The 15,808-nt window shown below is 41.5% G+C and overlaps 1 protein-coding gene across 4 annotated transcripts in view; it reads left to right on the plus strand.

Annotated features, from left to right (window-relative positions):
* dock1 (dedicator of cytokinesis 1) overlaps positions 1-15,808 on the plus strand; it is a 172,045-nt gene that overhangs the window by 122,165 nt on the left and 34,072 nt on the right. For all 4 annotated transcript variants that reach the window (XM_034569988.1, XM_034569985.1, XM_034569987.1 and 1 more), the window contains 2 exons: positions 8,488-8,566; positions 9,676-9,776. In XM_034569988.1, coding sequence (XP_034425879.1) covers positions 8,488-8,566; positions 9,676-9,776 — 180 coding nt within the window. The remainder of the gene's footprint in view (positions 1-8,487; positions 8,567-9,675; positions 9,777-15,808) is intronic.

The following is a 15,808-nucleotide window of genomic DNA, read 5'->3' on the forward strand; positions in this document are numbered from 1 at the left end:
TTACATGACGTGTTGCTCTGGTGACACTTTGTCTGCTCCCTGTCTTGTGTGCGGATTGTGTCTGGAAGTTGGAGCCCTGATCGGCAATTCTGCAAGAGTGAGATTAAGAGACCCGGCCCCCACAGAGGAACCATAGGAGAGTCATTAAACATGGTTGGTGACATAGCGCCGCGCACTGCACTGTATCATCGGGCGCGAGTGTGTGTCTGTTTGTCAACAGGCCAGCGTTGGGCAGAAGTTATGAGTTAATCCTCGGTCTCCAATGTAAATGCCTGACACCACTTTTGTCAACGACTCTGCGTGTGCCACTTTGAGTTTGTGCTAATGTCTGTCACTGTGTGTGTGTGTGTGTGTGCGTGTGCGTGTGTGTGTCATGATAAGCCTTTGCCCAGACGAGTATTATTGTTTTTTGCGCATGGAGTGCAGTTTGTGATCACAGCGTGTACATTGGCCTTTAAATGGTGGCCCCCAGAAGAGCGACAACATCCAATGTGATATCTGTCAACGTGGTTCTTTATCACGGTCATTATCAAAATGCAGTAGGGCAGCTGACTGTACAAGCAAAATATCCTTCCACATTGTAGTACTTAGATAATTTACTACAGTAAAGGAAGTAAAAATGCTCTAAAGCTATTTTCAGACTTGAACTTTGCAAGTTGACATCTTCATCGGTATATTCTTCCAGTTTTGCTTATTAGTAACGTCATCAACGGCCTCTTGCTTGCTGTGAATTTTCTGGAAACCCTCACATGGGCTAACTCAGACATTGGATGCTCATCGGGAAACTTGCGGAAAATGTCCAAAGCAACTGACTCTTATATTTGAGTTCTCACATACAGCCCCTCTGGAAAAATATCCCGAGCTAAATGCATGTCTGAAAGCAACTTAATGGTCGTGAAAGCTCTGCATTCTTTATTTACTGAAATGTTTTTATTTGAAATTTTACCCAAATCAAAGTATTAATTTTACAGAATTCCCCCAGTGTGTTAAATTGGAATAATATTGCTGGTGTGTTTGTATAGCACTACTTCTTAGTTTGTTATAAAAGTACATAAAAATGGAAATTGAATTCCACAACTTTGTTCAGAACGTTCCACCTCTGTTTTGTAGATCATTCAGACTTTTTATTTGGCAAACAGGAGACTTTTTATTTTCCTCGTCTGTCTCGTATGAAATAAGGATCCACTTATTACCCTGAGGCAGACGCTTCACTGGAGACCCAGTGAATGTGCTGCGGCTGATTTCTGTCTCTCCTCTCAGCACAGAACCAACATGTTTGCAGTACACTGAATGAATTCCCCTTTCACTTTGATAACCAAATTACCTCTGTCTTCAGATCAGCTGTGTGTCAAACAAATGGCCCCATTTCGCATCTACATATCAGATGTGTATTTAATTTGGCACTCAAACCAGAATTGATGCACACTGCAATGAACAGTGACTGAAAGGGTAACCATGCTGTGATTGTCAGTCTGCTAATTTGCCAAGGCCCTGTATAATCATCTCTAATACACTGATTTTAAGTGCTCTCACGAGTATGAAGCCACGTAAACAGTCTCACTGTATCATCTCAGCTCCGTCAGAAAGATTTTAAAGAAAAAAAACATTAAAAGTTTAAGTTTTTGACTGTTTTAATTACTTCATGATTCAGCTGATAACCTTGAATACACCTCATAACTCAAACAGAGCTTCGACAGCCCTCTTGACTCCAGTGTGGAGTTTTTTTCCCCTGCTTGCTAGTATTTGGAGTCGTGTCTAAATCAGGCCGCGCTGCCTCATTAGTAATCTGTTCACCTCTTCAGAAACTTTTGGCTTGGAAGAAAAGCAGCCTTTGCTGTCATTGTTAAACCTCAGATCTCTCCGTGTTTATAGGCTGGTGAAAGCGAGCGGGCTTCAGCTCTGACAATGGCTTCACACTGCCGGGTGCTGCCAAGTGAAAGGGACTGCAGCTCTTTTTTTTTCATTGTATTCTCATGACAGACGAGGGATCATTGGTCGGTGGGTTCTGGCAGCAATCCGATCTTTTCCACTGTCATTTGATTCAGTCTCTCAGGCAAATTATGTCCCTACACATATATCTACAGTAACCTTTTACTCGGCCTCTGTCATTAGTTCAGTTTTTACAAAAATAAAGCAATATAATTCTTATAAACCTAAGAAATATAACTATTCCTTTACAGCTCCATTTTTAATCATGGACTGTATGTTCCTAGACATTTATAACCTATATAATACTTGTATATTACCTTTTTTTCTTTTTTAAGTAATGCTCTATTCATATGCCATGACATCTATGTAGCCAACTCATCAGCTCTAAAGCCTAATGAGCATTGGTTGTCAGTCTTGGCATCCAAAAAGCGGCACATACCAAAAAAATCGTGCATCAAGCCCAGAGACTGTGTATGAAAATGGATGTAAACTCCGGGTCTGGAAAGTGAAGCCAATGGAGAAGTGCTTAATACCTGTTTTCCTATGAATTACCAGCAGAGGGCGACGCCACTGGTTGCAAAAAGAGGGCAGTTTGTATAGAATACCATGAGAAAAGGACCCTACTCCTCACTTGATTTATAACTTCAGTTAAGATTTTCATACAGAGTTCATTAGTTTTAAGTTTTCTTCATACAGCTTAATGCTCATTTTGTAAATTATGGTCCCATTTAAAGTCAAATAGACGATAAAGCACGGTATGCATTGGGGTGTGGATAACATCTCATCGACAGCAAGTACTGTCCAATGGCTGCAGGTTGCTAATGCGAGTTCTCAGCCAGGCTCCACCCCCCTCCTCCAAATGTGGTTACTTCTGGCTTCAAAAAACCAAGATGGTGTTGGACAATATGCCAAACTAGAGACCTCAAAACAGTTCATAAACCAATGGGTGAGGACATGGTGTAGCCATTTTGCTTTTCCACCTTTAAATATATTACTTGGTGATATATAACTTGGCAGTTACAACAACCTGACAAACTCAAGTTAATGCTGTGTTTCAGCTCACTCCCCCATTCAACACTCCCTATTTATTATCTAAAGGACATAATGGATTTCAGCTTTAAGATAAGATTTGTTTTTCCTATTAATTCGGTGCACTGATTCTATTTGGGTACCATCATTACAGCTTTGTGTGAGAGCTCTTTTGGTTTGAGTGCTAAAGTGAGGAGTTCTTTTCCGCTCCGTGTGAATGGAAAACATAACCAGTCGAGAGCAGTTCTTTGACTCACTCCAGTTATATTTGTGAGTCATTAGAGCTTCCCTGTGGTGTACCTCATATTCTTACAGCCTTGAAAAGCCATGATTAACGTTATATAGATTTACTGTATGTAAGATGCATTTGGGTTTAAAGTGTGTCGACAAACAAATTGATCTAATATTAGATCAGGTGTCTTTAAATACCGGTAATCTAATTTAATAAATAGCTCTGATAGCCAAGCTTTTTGACCTCACCTTATCTCTGAGCGCAGGCACATTCAGCAGTAGTATGCAAATAGATTGCGATCATTATCGAGTATGCTCTCTGCACTCAATTAGCAAGTATGATCTGCTGATAACGTCTTATTAGCATAGATGCTATAGTCGTCTTTGGTGCGGATCACCTGACGGAGCTCAAGTGTGTGTGTGTGTGTGCACCATGGCAGCAGGAAATTAGTTGATTTTTTTTTTTTTTTTTTTAAAGCAACATGGGTGTGAAAATCAACTCCTCTTGTTTTCTCTGCTGAAATGTAAATGTGCCGCACGCCCATCAATCTACGGTAATGGGGCAATTTTTCTGACACTGACAGTTTTGCGGAGCATATTTATCATAATGATGCCATATGCATGGCGTAGGAGGTGCTATGCTGCTCCTACTGTTGACTAATTAAAAAGTTAAAGCATTACAATTGTAAGTTTCCGTCTCCCTAAGCAGGACTTAGGGAAGCTGGGGGATTTCTGGAGATGATAATAAGCACCGGGCAGCATAAGGGCAGGTTGTTCTTACGAATTACATTCACAGAAATGCTTGATATCTTGGGTGAAGCTGTAAAACACACACCGACTCTATCGGATAAGTCTTTGATCACGTTTATAGTTGCTGATTAAAGTTTTGTGTCTGGTTGTAATGGGGTTGTAAAGAACTGTTTGTCATCGTCTCCCCCTTTTACATCCAAACATCTTTCCCGTCTGCGGCGTAATGACTGGCCATCACAGACGTTGCGATGCAGCCAAGTTTCTTCCCCCTCTGGCATTTTGTGCTGTTATTAATGCAAGATTCAAAGAGAAGTGAAACCGCAGACTGTGTAATATGCAGTTAATGTTGACCATAAGTTCCCTTGATTCACACTCATTTCTGTTTCTGTGTAGAATACTCCCGGAATATGTCAATATATTGATTAACTACATAATATACAGTAAATGGGTCTTTTTAAGTCCTAACTCAAATAGAGACTGGGAGCTTATGTTGGTATATCACATTTATTTGAAGACTACACTTCCTATGAAATACTTTTTAAGACCACGTTAAGAAAACTATTTTCCAGAGTTCAAGAAACAGGCTCTGAATGCTTTTAATCTTGTTTCAAATGGCCTCTTTGGAGCGTCTTAGTCAGAGCCCACTGTGAGGGAGAGGATATTCTATTTTCATCTGCCTCATTAAGTTTTTTCACTTTAATTAATGGCAGGATGTGCTCACAGAGGAACTGTCCTGTCTGTTCGTTAAATCCCATTATACGTCTGCACTCAGGCAGACTGCCGGCTTCAAATAGGCTTTCATTTACTTGAGTTTGCATCACCATCCGACACGAAACATGAGAAATAGACACACGGGGAAAAACATTTATGCAAAACATGTCACACTAGTGTGCGGCCAGAGCACAGGAGATTTCATCTGCCAGGATCGTCTGCTGATTGTAGAAGAAGCATGAAGGACATGCGATGGCTGATTACAGCTGCATTTTACCTGTTGAGTCGTATTTAGCCAGAAGCTGTGAGGAGTATTGATCTCGCTCCTCTCCTCTATGTGTGACCCAGCAGTGGGAACTCTATGTTACTATTTTGGATTATAAGGTGAACCGATCACATCCCATCTATTACATGCAACATTAATATAAGGCTCATCCTCTTCTATATCTATTGACTTTTTACTGGAAATTTCAGTTTTTTAAGGAGAGAATTGGTTTAATTTCCTGCTGCAAGAATCAATATCGTTTCACTGCTCCACAAAATGTTTGAAGTGTGTTTGTGCTTATTTTCACTTGACTTTTTGTTTCGCTCATATTTGCCACCAATTGTGGTTTATTGGTATTTTTAACATCGCATTTGTTGTCAAGGAGAATTTGAGATCGAATCTATTATCTTGTCAGCAAAACTATTTCATGTCATTTTTAATAAGAGGCAGTTTCTAGTGTGAATTAGATAGATTTTCTAATTGATTAATTAGATTTTTTTCTAGGCTCAAACCTTCTGATCCAAGAGATTTTGTATATCCACTGTATGGAGCTTGTGAAATTAATATATTGCCCCATATTAGTTGAGAAATATTGTCATCATAATTATCGTTTTGGCAATAGAATGACATGGAAAATTGATATTTGGTATGGAGCTGTGGTCATAATCCATATTGACACTCAGATGGTTTAGTTGGGATGAGATCACTGTCAGAAAGCCGGCATAGAATTTATATTGTTCATAACAAAGATTTGTGATTCTAGTCACTTATAATTCCGTCATTATCATATTTTAAAGAACTGGCCCAAGAGGGGTTCCCATCGACACCCCGCCTGCTCTGCTCTTCTCTTGGTGCTCCTCAATGCTTGGAAGCACGAGGGTGAACCCAGGGATATTGAGTTGGTTGCAATATGCAGCCTCACTGGCCGCTGTCGTTAAACCCCCCACACTGAGACCTTACCTCAGTTTTCTCCGACAGTACATTAGTGAACAGGGTCGGCACAAATCGGTATCCGTCTCCATAAAGATGCATACGTATATCCTTAATGAGATTCGCAGATTCATTTGTTGCCACAGGAGCTGCAAGAGATGCAAGATATGTCGCTTCATCGTAGAAAGCTGTTCCAGTGATGTCCCTCCATTACACCCTGGTATTACTCTATTACCTGGACAACCTCTTTATGAATCTCGGAGTGGATATGGGCTCTTGCAGGCAGAGTAAATGAGATTCATTTTAAAGTTAAAGGAGAAATTATGGTTTTTCAGTTTTTCTCTACTCTAGTGTGTTATATGGGTTTTTATGTATGTACAAGTTTTGCAAATTTAAAGAGCACAAAGCCTGCCCTGAGCAACTTATGGTATCAGGCCGATACTTCTGATGTCACATGACCTTATTTTCGGTGGCCGCCTTTTCCTTAAAGAGACATGCGCTAAAAACCAAGTGTTTCAGACAGAGGCTGAAAAGAGGAGCTGCAGCAATGGACACTACGAGGAAAGTGATGTATTTTCTGAACATTACAGCATGTAAACCTTTTCCAGTAATAACCGAAAGCCAATGTTTTTGAGAGACACCTGGTATGAGTAACTGCTCTTCCATCAGCCACTTTTAAAAGTCACCTGATAATCAAAATGAATTGAGATATTATGAGCCTCACATATTGAGCAGAAGTATTTCTTAGCCAAAAAAGTGCAGTGGTTGGAAACACAGTTGAGCGTAAGCGCAGTGTTAAGCGTATCAACCATATTGGCATGTTCACAGCTGCAGAAAATTGAGTGAGCTGTGCAGAGGGGGAGCCTGAGCTCACACAGACTGGATGGTGGTAATAGGTCGCCTGAGTGCTTAGTAGATGGGAGGGGGGGTTCTCCCACTCTGAGGACAGAGAGCCTGAGCTAATGGCTTATCCAAAGGTGTTCAATGACACTTAACCTTTTTTCAGCGAAAGATTAAGGTTACTCTTAATAAAGTACGTATCCCATACCGGCCCGAGATAGCATTTAGTCAGCAATGGAGATTAATGTGGGCCATGAATATTGCACAGCTTTAAAATACCTCAGATCCCACTGCGTTGTAGTCTTAACAGCGATGGTTATTCCTTTTCAAGGTCAGACAGGATGGGAAACCTGAGGGAAACCCCTGTCCTGTCCCTACGCCAATGAAAGCTCAGGAGATAGGGAAGCTCACTGCCAGACTAGTAGATGATGTGCGAGGAATTACCTATTCCCGGCAGAGACCCAGTTCTAGTAGCGGCTCGGCTCGAGCCAGTGCAGCAGATGTCTGCTCACCTGCCAGAGTCGGTTACCTGAGCGTTACATCTTAATGCTGCTTTATTGCCTGCTCATGAAACCCTGAGGCAATCTACGCAAGTGGCATAAGAATCGTCCTTGTTTAACCTTGCTGTTTTTTTTTAAGTCACACATTCTAATGCCTTGGCCAATCAATAGTTGCATTTACTGATCGTTAAGGAGTGGAAGCAGCGACTAAAACTGAAAAAGCACAAGAACCTGACAGTAACTTAAATAAAATAACTGAGGTTATTAAAAACACATCATAAGGACTTTTTGTCCTCAGTAGGTAATTCTTAGAGATTGTCAGACACATTGTTCTACGGCTGCTTCTGCCAGGGAATGGAGTGAAATAGTGGATGGGCCTCTGACTCTGTGTGTAGCAATCATAATTCCTCTCTAAAAGCTTCATGCCACTTAAGTTATTAACATTTAATTCTGCAACATCAAAGGGGATTGACCCATCAGACAGTGTTCTCATTAACATCTAGTTAATGCATCTTTTTTGTCGGGAGTGCCTCCAGCCGTTCTCTGCCTCCTGCCAAAGAGAGAGACTGCACCTGTGCTTCACCTCTGTTGGAAGCACGTACTTTTCTCTTTCACAGGGGAAAACCTTCATTCTTCCTGAACCTTTTTCTCTCTTCTGACCACAGCTTTAAAACTGCAGTTCAGTTCTCAGATGATCTGCCATTACACATTGTGTGTAGCTTCTTTTTTGCATCCTGTAGTTTGTAGTGTTTGGGGTGTTTTGCTTACAGGGACTGCTGATAGAAAGTAGCTGTCAGGTTAAAAAATAGAAATGCATAATCTAAACTTGTGCCTTTTTCTTAGAGTTGGTATACTGTGTGTGTATTTAAGGTTGCAGCAGTAATACCCATGAAGTAGGTTTGTTCTGTTAAGTGGTGAAAATGTAGATTAATATTAAAAAAATACTTTATTGTATTGCCTTTACAATATAAATGCAATCCATTATATTTCAATATGCAAATATCTCTACAGTAGTTGAGCTGTTTTGGTCAAACGTGGCTCATTTGTTAGCATGTCGTCGCAAGTAACATTTTGTTATGACTTCAAATGTTGTGTTCAGTGGTATTTGCGTCAGGTGTGAATACCTGGGGGCTACTTCATCAACAAGGAGATTGGTTTCAGTGGAGAATGTGCAGAGTGTTGAACTTGACCTTTTAAGCAAATGTATTTTGAAACAATGAGACCTAAACACTTTTTAATTTAAAGTGGAGAAATATTTATTAAGAGTAGATCCAAACACGTTTTCCTCTCTTATCTTTCCAGAGTGTTCCTGAGGGCCATTAATCAATACGCAGCGGTGCTGAACAAGAAGTTTCTGGATCAAACCAACTTCGAGCTACAGGTAAGAGCAGAATGGGTGAAAGTCTTTGTGAAGACAACCCTGATACCAACTCGCACACCATCCCAACCACAATGTTCTTATAGTGAAGGCGACACTGGAATATATAAGTTCTATTTACAACAGACCTTTTGAAAAGAAGAAAATTGCTGGAGGCAGCAGACATAAAAGCTGTGGCGAGGGAACATCAGTTTGTAATGGCTGGCAATTTGATGTGAATTTTACACTGCTGCCATACTAGAGCAACTGTCTTTTAAATGTCTGACCTACAGAAGAATGTTAAAGTTGCACTGAACATAAAAAGCCTTAATAGATTGATTATTGTCACAGTGTTTTAGAGTGACTTCTATCACTTACAGCCCTCTTTATGATGTATGAAAAAAGCTGTTGGGTTTTCATTATTTTAAACTACAGCTCAGTGATGTTGAGATAAATCATCTCGAGTCTCGTACAGCCATTTTTACTGTTGTAGCTTTAAGATTCATGTATTTGGGCTTATGGGTATTATCATAAGAGAATGTGTGCTAGAATACATATTCTTTATATCTTTGAAATGGCATTATCAAGTGACTTATTTCCTGTGCATGCTTGAACTATTTGTGCAGCTGTGAATGATGGTGGCTACAGTAGCACTGCTTTATAGCTGCTTTCAGACATGAACTAAAATGTCTGTTCGAGGAGCCAATGCACGTAGAAGACCATGATGAAGATGTCAACTTGGAAAGACAATGAGATTTGAGAGCTTGACGTCAGTGTTAATGTGCGGTAAAGAAAAACGTGATTTCTGCAGCGGGCTTTACACGTCAAGTCCTACCACCTGCACGCTGTACCCATGCAGGCACCACCCCTCGCCTGAACGTTCCAAACATGTTCCTGTTTTTGTGAACGTGTCCGACGTGGACAATGTCCTGCTGCGTTCTTCATATGTGAAATGAAAACTCAGGAAAATGTCCAGACCTGATTTTCCTGACATTATACAGAGTTCATGTCTGAAAAAGGCTACAGTCTGATTGAAAGTTGGCTCTCCTTTTTTTGTGGCAGCTGACATCTTGACCTCATAAATATTTGTCCTTCCTACCCCACCTCACTCTCTGTCTGTGTTTGTGTCTCAGCTGTGGAACAACTACTTTCACCTGGCTGTGGCCTTCCTCACTCAGGAGTCACTGCAGCTGGAGAACTTCTCAAGCGACAAAAGGGCCAAGATCTTTCACAAGTGAGTATGAGCGCTCTCTCTCTCTCAGTCCACAGGACATCCTCTTTGCACATCAACTCCGTCCGAGCTGCCTCCCCAACATGGGCAGGCTTTATATAATTCATCACACGGAGGCTCAGGGATACCCAACTCCCCTTGCCTTCTGTAGAGGCTGCACTAGATTTCCGCCCTTCTGAACAAAGCAGAACAGCCTCAGAGTAACTTCAGGGGTAAGAAAGAGCACATCTAGTACTCAAACCTCAGGTAGCAGACAAAGTTGGGAATCCCCTCTTGGAATGAAGGCGTTTTTTAGTTTCAGAAAAGCATCTTCTTTTTTTTTCTTTATTTTATTCGCTTAACAGAAAAAGCGGAACATTTTCGGCATCATACCACTCAGAGTTTTTAGATTGTAACTCAACAAAGTTTAGAGATTTGTTGTGTCCGGTCAACATCTGCTCCCTCCTTTCAGCTTTAAGTTCAGAAGGTCATTTCATTTCCTCTTCATCCTGGCTGTATCTACAAAGAACCATTTGTCTGCATTAGTAATTCTCATAGAGTCCGGTAATGCAACCAAATGTGTAAATGCTTTCTGGGCTCCCATCTTCATTTGGAGGAGCGTTTGTCACCAAAACATACATCAAGGGAGAATCCGCTCGCTGGTCAGGGCTTCGTTATCGGCCCCCACACACAAACAGCCCTGCACAGTAAACAAGACATTCCCAGCCTCCTCCACCCCCTCCCTCGACTTCTCTGCCCTCCCTTGAAAGAAATCGCTATTTGATTCACATACCCAATAACTGGCCTAAGTATAGGAGAGGGCTGATCTCTGACTCGCTGTTTCCAGGCAGTTTCGTTAACGCTGCCAAATATGTCATTCAAGCGCAGCCAGGTTTCTTCCAGAGCAAGCGAAGCGGATATTATACAGGGTTTGTCCTTTTCTCTCTCACCTTCTCTGTCTACCTCCACCCACCCGCTCTCCTCCTCTGTCTCCCTGTCTGTCTCCCTCCACCTACCTCTCACCTTCTTCTCTTTTACCTCTCCCTCTGTACATCCCCGTTTCCTTGCGTGCTGGCGCATGAACTGTCAGCACCGCCTGCAATACCAATTATTGTGGCTTTGCTCGGGAGCAGAGAACAGGGGGTGAAATCATAGATGTGTGGAACGCAGATCTTTACTGCTTCGCGTGTGCTTTTCTCCTGCGTCACACATGTCTCCCGGTGCTGTTTGTGAAGTTCTGCTCTGTTGTTTGTGTGATTCTCATTTCCTTCTGAGAATTAATACACCAGAACTTAGATAACAGGCTAACATGTCATTATAAATAAGAAAATTCCAAGTTTTCAATTCAAATTAATGTGTTAGAGTAATGTGTGTATATGTATATATATATATATATATATATATATATATATATATATATATATATATATATATATATATATACATAACAATGATGACATTCACCAAGTTAATTGGTGAGATCTGAGATGCTGCAACATGATGGGTAAAGAAACATAAGAAGATGAGCTAAACTTATTCAGAAGAGAAAAATAATAATTGTGCAATGAAGGATTATAACTGAAATGCAAGTTGTTCATTTTTTAAATTTGTCTATATATAAAGTTGTTCAGAGCATTTGAATAAACTGTGAAATCGCCATGTTCCCGAGTTCAGCAACCGCTTTAATGACCAGAATGTTTTTTCTGTACAAATCTACCAAAAAAGGAATAAAGGTTTAACTAGAATAGAACTCAGTGCAGCGCAAACCTCCACCAAGGCCCAACAGTTCCCTTGAATTCAATCAGGCAGAATCAAACTACACACAATTGAGCCATTTTCAGGCGTGAACTCCGGCAAATCTGCACAAAATTGTCTCCACACTTATTTCGAAGTTTGCCTTTTAAATTATCCCCACCGTCTGACCTGAGAATTTCCTGCTTTACATCTCACATTGGCTCATTTGGCCATTATCTGGACTCTTTGCAGACGCAGATGAAACTATAACCTCCTTGTCGCAGATAATAAACTGTAATTTTTCTTAAAGTGTTCTTGTTGAATTGCTGTAGCCACAGAGGAAATGATACTCGCATGCAGAGCTGTGTAAAATGAGCATGCAGCCGTGTCACTGTCATGACATCCACTTAAAGTGTGAGTGATGAAGAGAGGGAGTGTCATATTGTCAGGTTTTGAATGTCTCCCACTTCCTTTCACATCTCATATGTACTCACAGGCCACTACCTGTCAATCACTTGTGTGTGTGTTCTTTCTTCTCTGTTGTTGCATCTGCCCGTCAGTGTTTTTCTTTCTTCCTCTCTTCCGTTCCCATCACCTCCTGCCTTCCCATCCTTCACCTCCGCTCGCCTCTCAGTCTTGCTCTTTGCCCCCTGACCCAGTTGCATCACACAGCACACGCCGCCGAGGAGCCCTGGATCCACTCGCCCCTGCTCACTGCTGTCCCTCTGTGGACACGTTATTCTTAGTTAACCTCGCTGAAAGCTTTCCGGCCCCCGTTCGCTGACAGGTACGCGTTTTCGGGTCCTGACAGCCGACAGTCATAGCTGTCTGTCTCGCTGTGTATAGGAGTGTGACAGAACAGCACCCTGCATCTGTCTCAGCTCAGACGAGGACATGACGCCTCCTGAGCATTCATCTGCTCCCTGCATCCGAGCACGAGTAAAGACGCACATGCTTCTGCTGGCTCGCAAAACGGGTAACTGCTTTTAATGGAAGACACAGATCCTGTTAGCGCAAAGACGCACAAACAGTTGCACATTCAAGTTTGATTGACAGGCAAGAACAGAGGAAGATGTCATATTGCTTTTCTGTTTCTGTTGTTTTGTATGCAGCTTTACAATAATTTGTAGAGGCAGTTCTGTATTTATATTTCGTCATCTTGCCAATACTCTGCCTAAAGATCAATCCTTTGTATTTCCAATGTTCCTCCCTTCAAACAGCTTAATCTGGTAGCCTCGCTGCAAAGAGGTGACGCAGCGTCTTTGTTAAGGATTCTTTGTTCTCTTCTGTCAAAAGACATTAATGGGACTTTGTACAATATTGGCAAAACAATCGATTGGTTTTCAGAATTCCAATCAGAGGCTACAGTGTGCCCTGAAATGTCACGATGAGTGGAAAAGACTGAAGGGATGATAATCAGAGGTCAGGATAGTTTTCACGCTCACACCTCAAACTCACACGTGTCCACTGGTCACCGTGTCTCCATCAGCGCCTCAGTGTGATACTCTGATGTCAGATGGGGCCTGATTCTTGGCCTGGGCAAACGTTGTGGTCGCCTGCAGTGCCACCATCTGGTGAGGGCATGAGACTGTAGGGAGGGAAAAAATGATTAATGACTCTGACACCACATCTGACTTTAAATTACATTCGCTTTATAAAATGAGCTACTCCTCACACTACCCTTTTCTCGCCTTTGTTGGCTGTTCAGCGAGAGACGCCTTTCAAAAAAAAAAAGCATTTCATTAGACCCTGATGGTGCTGACAATGTAACTACTGGAAGGGAACACGGAGAGTGTATTCTTCCACAAAGGCCCAACAGTCCCCTTAAGAAACCACATTTAAATTCACAAGATCCAGACTTTTATTTGGATCTGCACCAAATTGCAAACACTCATAAAGATCAGTCTTTTAAATCTGTTTACAAGACCAAGATTAATGAAAACAAAATTGTTGAGAAACTCCCTATCTCGCAATGTTAAAGAAAGAGAAACAAAAATTATTTTCCTGATTCTTGCCTGATCCAAACCATATCCTCCCACCAAATTCCATGGTAACCTGTCCTCTAGTTTTTGCGTAATCCTGTTAATTAACAGTGAGATAGTACGATACGAAACCTAATTTAATTTAAGTGTGTTGACAATGAGGAAATAACACCAGGCAGGTAGATAAAATGAGAAAAAGACAAAGGAACACAAGTAGAGGAAAATAGACGGATAAAAAAGATACGGTCAAAATAGTAAATGGGTAGTCAGAGTAAATAAACCCAATGTCAACCATTTGTGAAGCTTCCACCAAAAGAAAAGTTTTAAAAAGGTATTAAAAAGAATCTAGAAACTGTGACTTGGGTCAATGGGCTGCAAGTTCCATAATGTCAGGGGTCTAATAAATGTTCTCTTTAAAATAGAAGCTGTTTTGCAAATATCGATTTCTCTCTGTGTTGCAGATGAATTAAAGTGTTGCATGCTTTGAATTGATCACACTGTGATGCAGGCCTTAACTAACTGGATGTTAGGATGAGTCAAATTTGCTGTAATTGCATAAACACACACATACTTGACAAATGTCTTATAGGATAAAATGTCAAAATGATGGCATTGTTTAACCAAAAGGTATGACATCATAATGTTCTGTAAAAACACTTTTTGTGACCATATATTCTGTAACTTGACTGGTCTGCAGAGACAAACAACCACAAGGTGGTAACTGTAGTTGTTTTATCAGCCCAGTCCGCAACACACACATGATGGTTTGGCACCGCTCGACACAACAGGACCACAATAATACGGTTTAGTGCAGAAATTCCCCACGGAGAAAATACATCGGATTACTTCTCAGCATGCAGAGGTGCAGCTAAAGTGTGTCATGCCCAGGCCAGTGGACAGAGGGTGCACGGTCAGAAATGGCTCTCAGGACCGCCTCCTCCATCGTGTCCACTATATTCTTGATCTTGAAACAATTTCAGGCTTGAACTTACTCAATTTTCCTTATCTGCTTGTTTTGAGGGAGCTGAAGTCATTGCTTTTCTTTCATGTGATCGGTTTCACAGGAGTGGGTCTCGCTTTCTGCCTCGCCGCCCTCTATTTCCACTGCTGTTAGTCTCTCCCATCATTCACTGTCCGTCTCCCGCTCACTGTCCTTTCCACTTCACTGTTTGTCCTCTCTGTGACCCGGGACTGCGTGGCAGGCAGGGAGATGGGCCCCAAGCTGCCATGGAGATTGGTTCACGACCTAGACATGGCAGAGCCGATCAGCTTAAAAGCCCTCATTCGTAAAAAAAATTAAAAAAAAAGAAAAGCTAGACAAAGACTCAGGACGGGAGTGATCCCTCCATCCTCCTTTGCAAATCTTTGTTTTATATAAGGGCTCTTGACACACCAAGTCAACCTCAGAGAACTAGGATCAACAAAGGCTGTCTGATCAAACACTTTGCCTCATGTTGCCTGTCCTCCGTCCCCTGTGTGTTTGAAATGCATGAAGAGAAGAATTGATAGACCACAGCTGACAGTCGACTGGCTGCCGGCGTGTGTGTGTGTGTTGCGAGTGGAAGAAACTCATTTGTGTGCGTTTGTATTCCAAAAAAAAAACATCAAGGAAAGACTAAACAAATTAACTTCCAGCGGTCACATGGTAATTGTGTTTACACAGTTTCGTTATATGCTTCTGCAACGGCTGTCATTCAGAGATGCATGAGACTCCAGGAACAACACTCCACCATGTGCTGTGTTTAGCTCTCCGCAGGAAGATGAGATGAGTTCTCTTTAGCTCGGTCAGAGCACATGTGGACCTCCATCAGACCAGAGCAGCTCTCAGAGAGGCTGTGAAATACATCTTTGACTCTGAGGTCCCTCGTGGTGGTTAATATACATCTATAAAATATAGCAACTGTCATTCAGATGTTGTGATGCATCCCACTAGATTTCATTCCACTGCGCTGGTGGTTGCCTGTGGTGGTTTTTGCGTTGTACATTCTTATGAACTTGATAACCCATCAACGCCCTGAGAGAATTTCTTCAAATTCGTTAAAAAACCTTCAGTTTGACTCTAAGATAAATTGATTAGACTTTGGTGGACAAAGGTCAAAGGTCATGGTCACTGTGACCTCATAAATCACATTATTTGAGTTGGAAACGCGACGTCTCAAGAACACTTCCAGGGAATCCTTTCAAATTTGGTACAAACGCTCACTCACTGGTTTTTGGGTTTATTATCTTTCTTTTAATAATGAACACTGACATTGAGCCAAAATATAGCTCAGCTCTGTTTGCTCAGCATTATGGACTCTAATCATCATTTATACAGCTGTACACTTTTGATTTTCTTAG

Source organism: Hippoglossus hippoglossus, chromosome 19 (genome assembly GCF_009819705.1).
Source record: "Hippoglossus hippoglossus isolate fHipHip1 chromosome 19, fHipHip1.pri, whole genome shotgun sequence".
In the NCBI taxonomy this organism is placed as follows: Eukaryota; Metazoa; Chordata; class Actinopteri; order Pleuronectiformes; family Pleuronectidae; genus Hippoglossus; species Hippoglossus hippoglossus.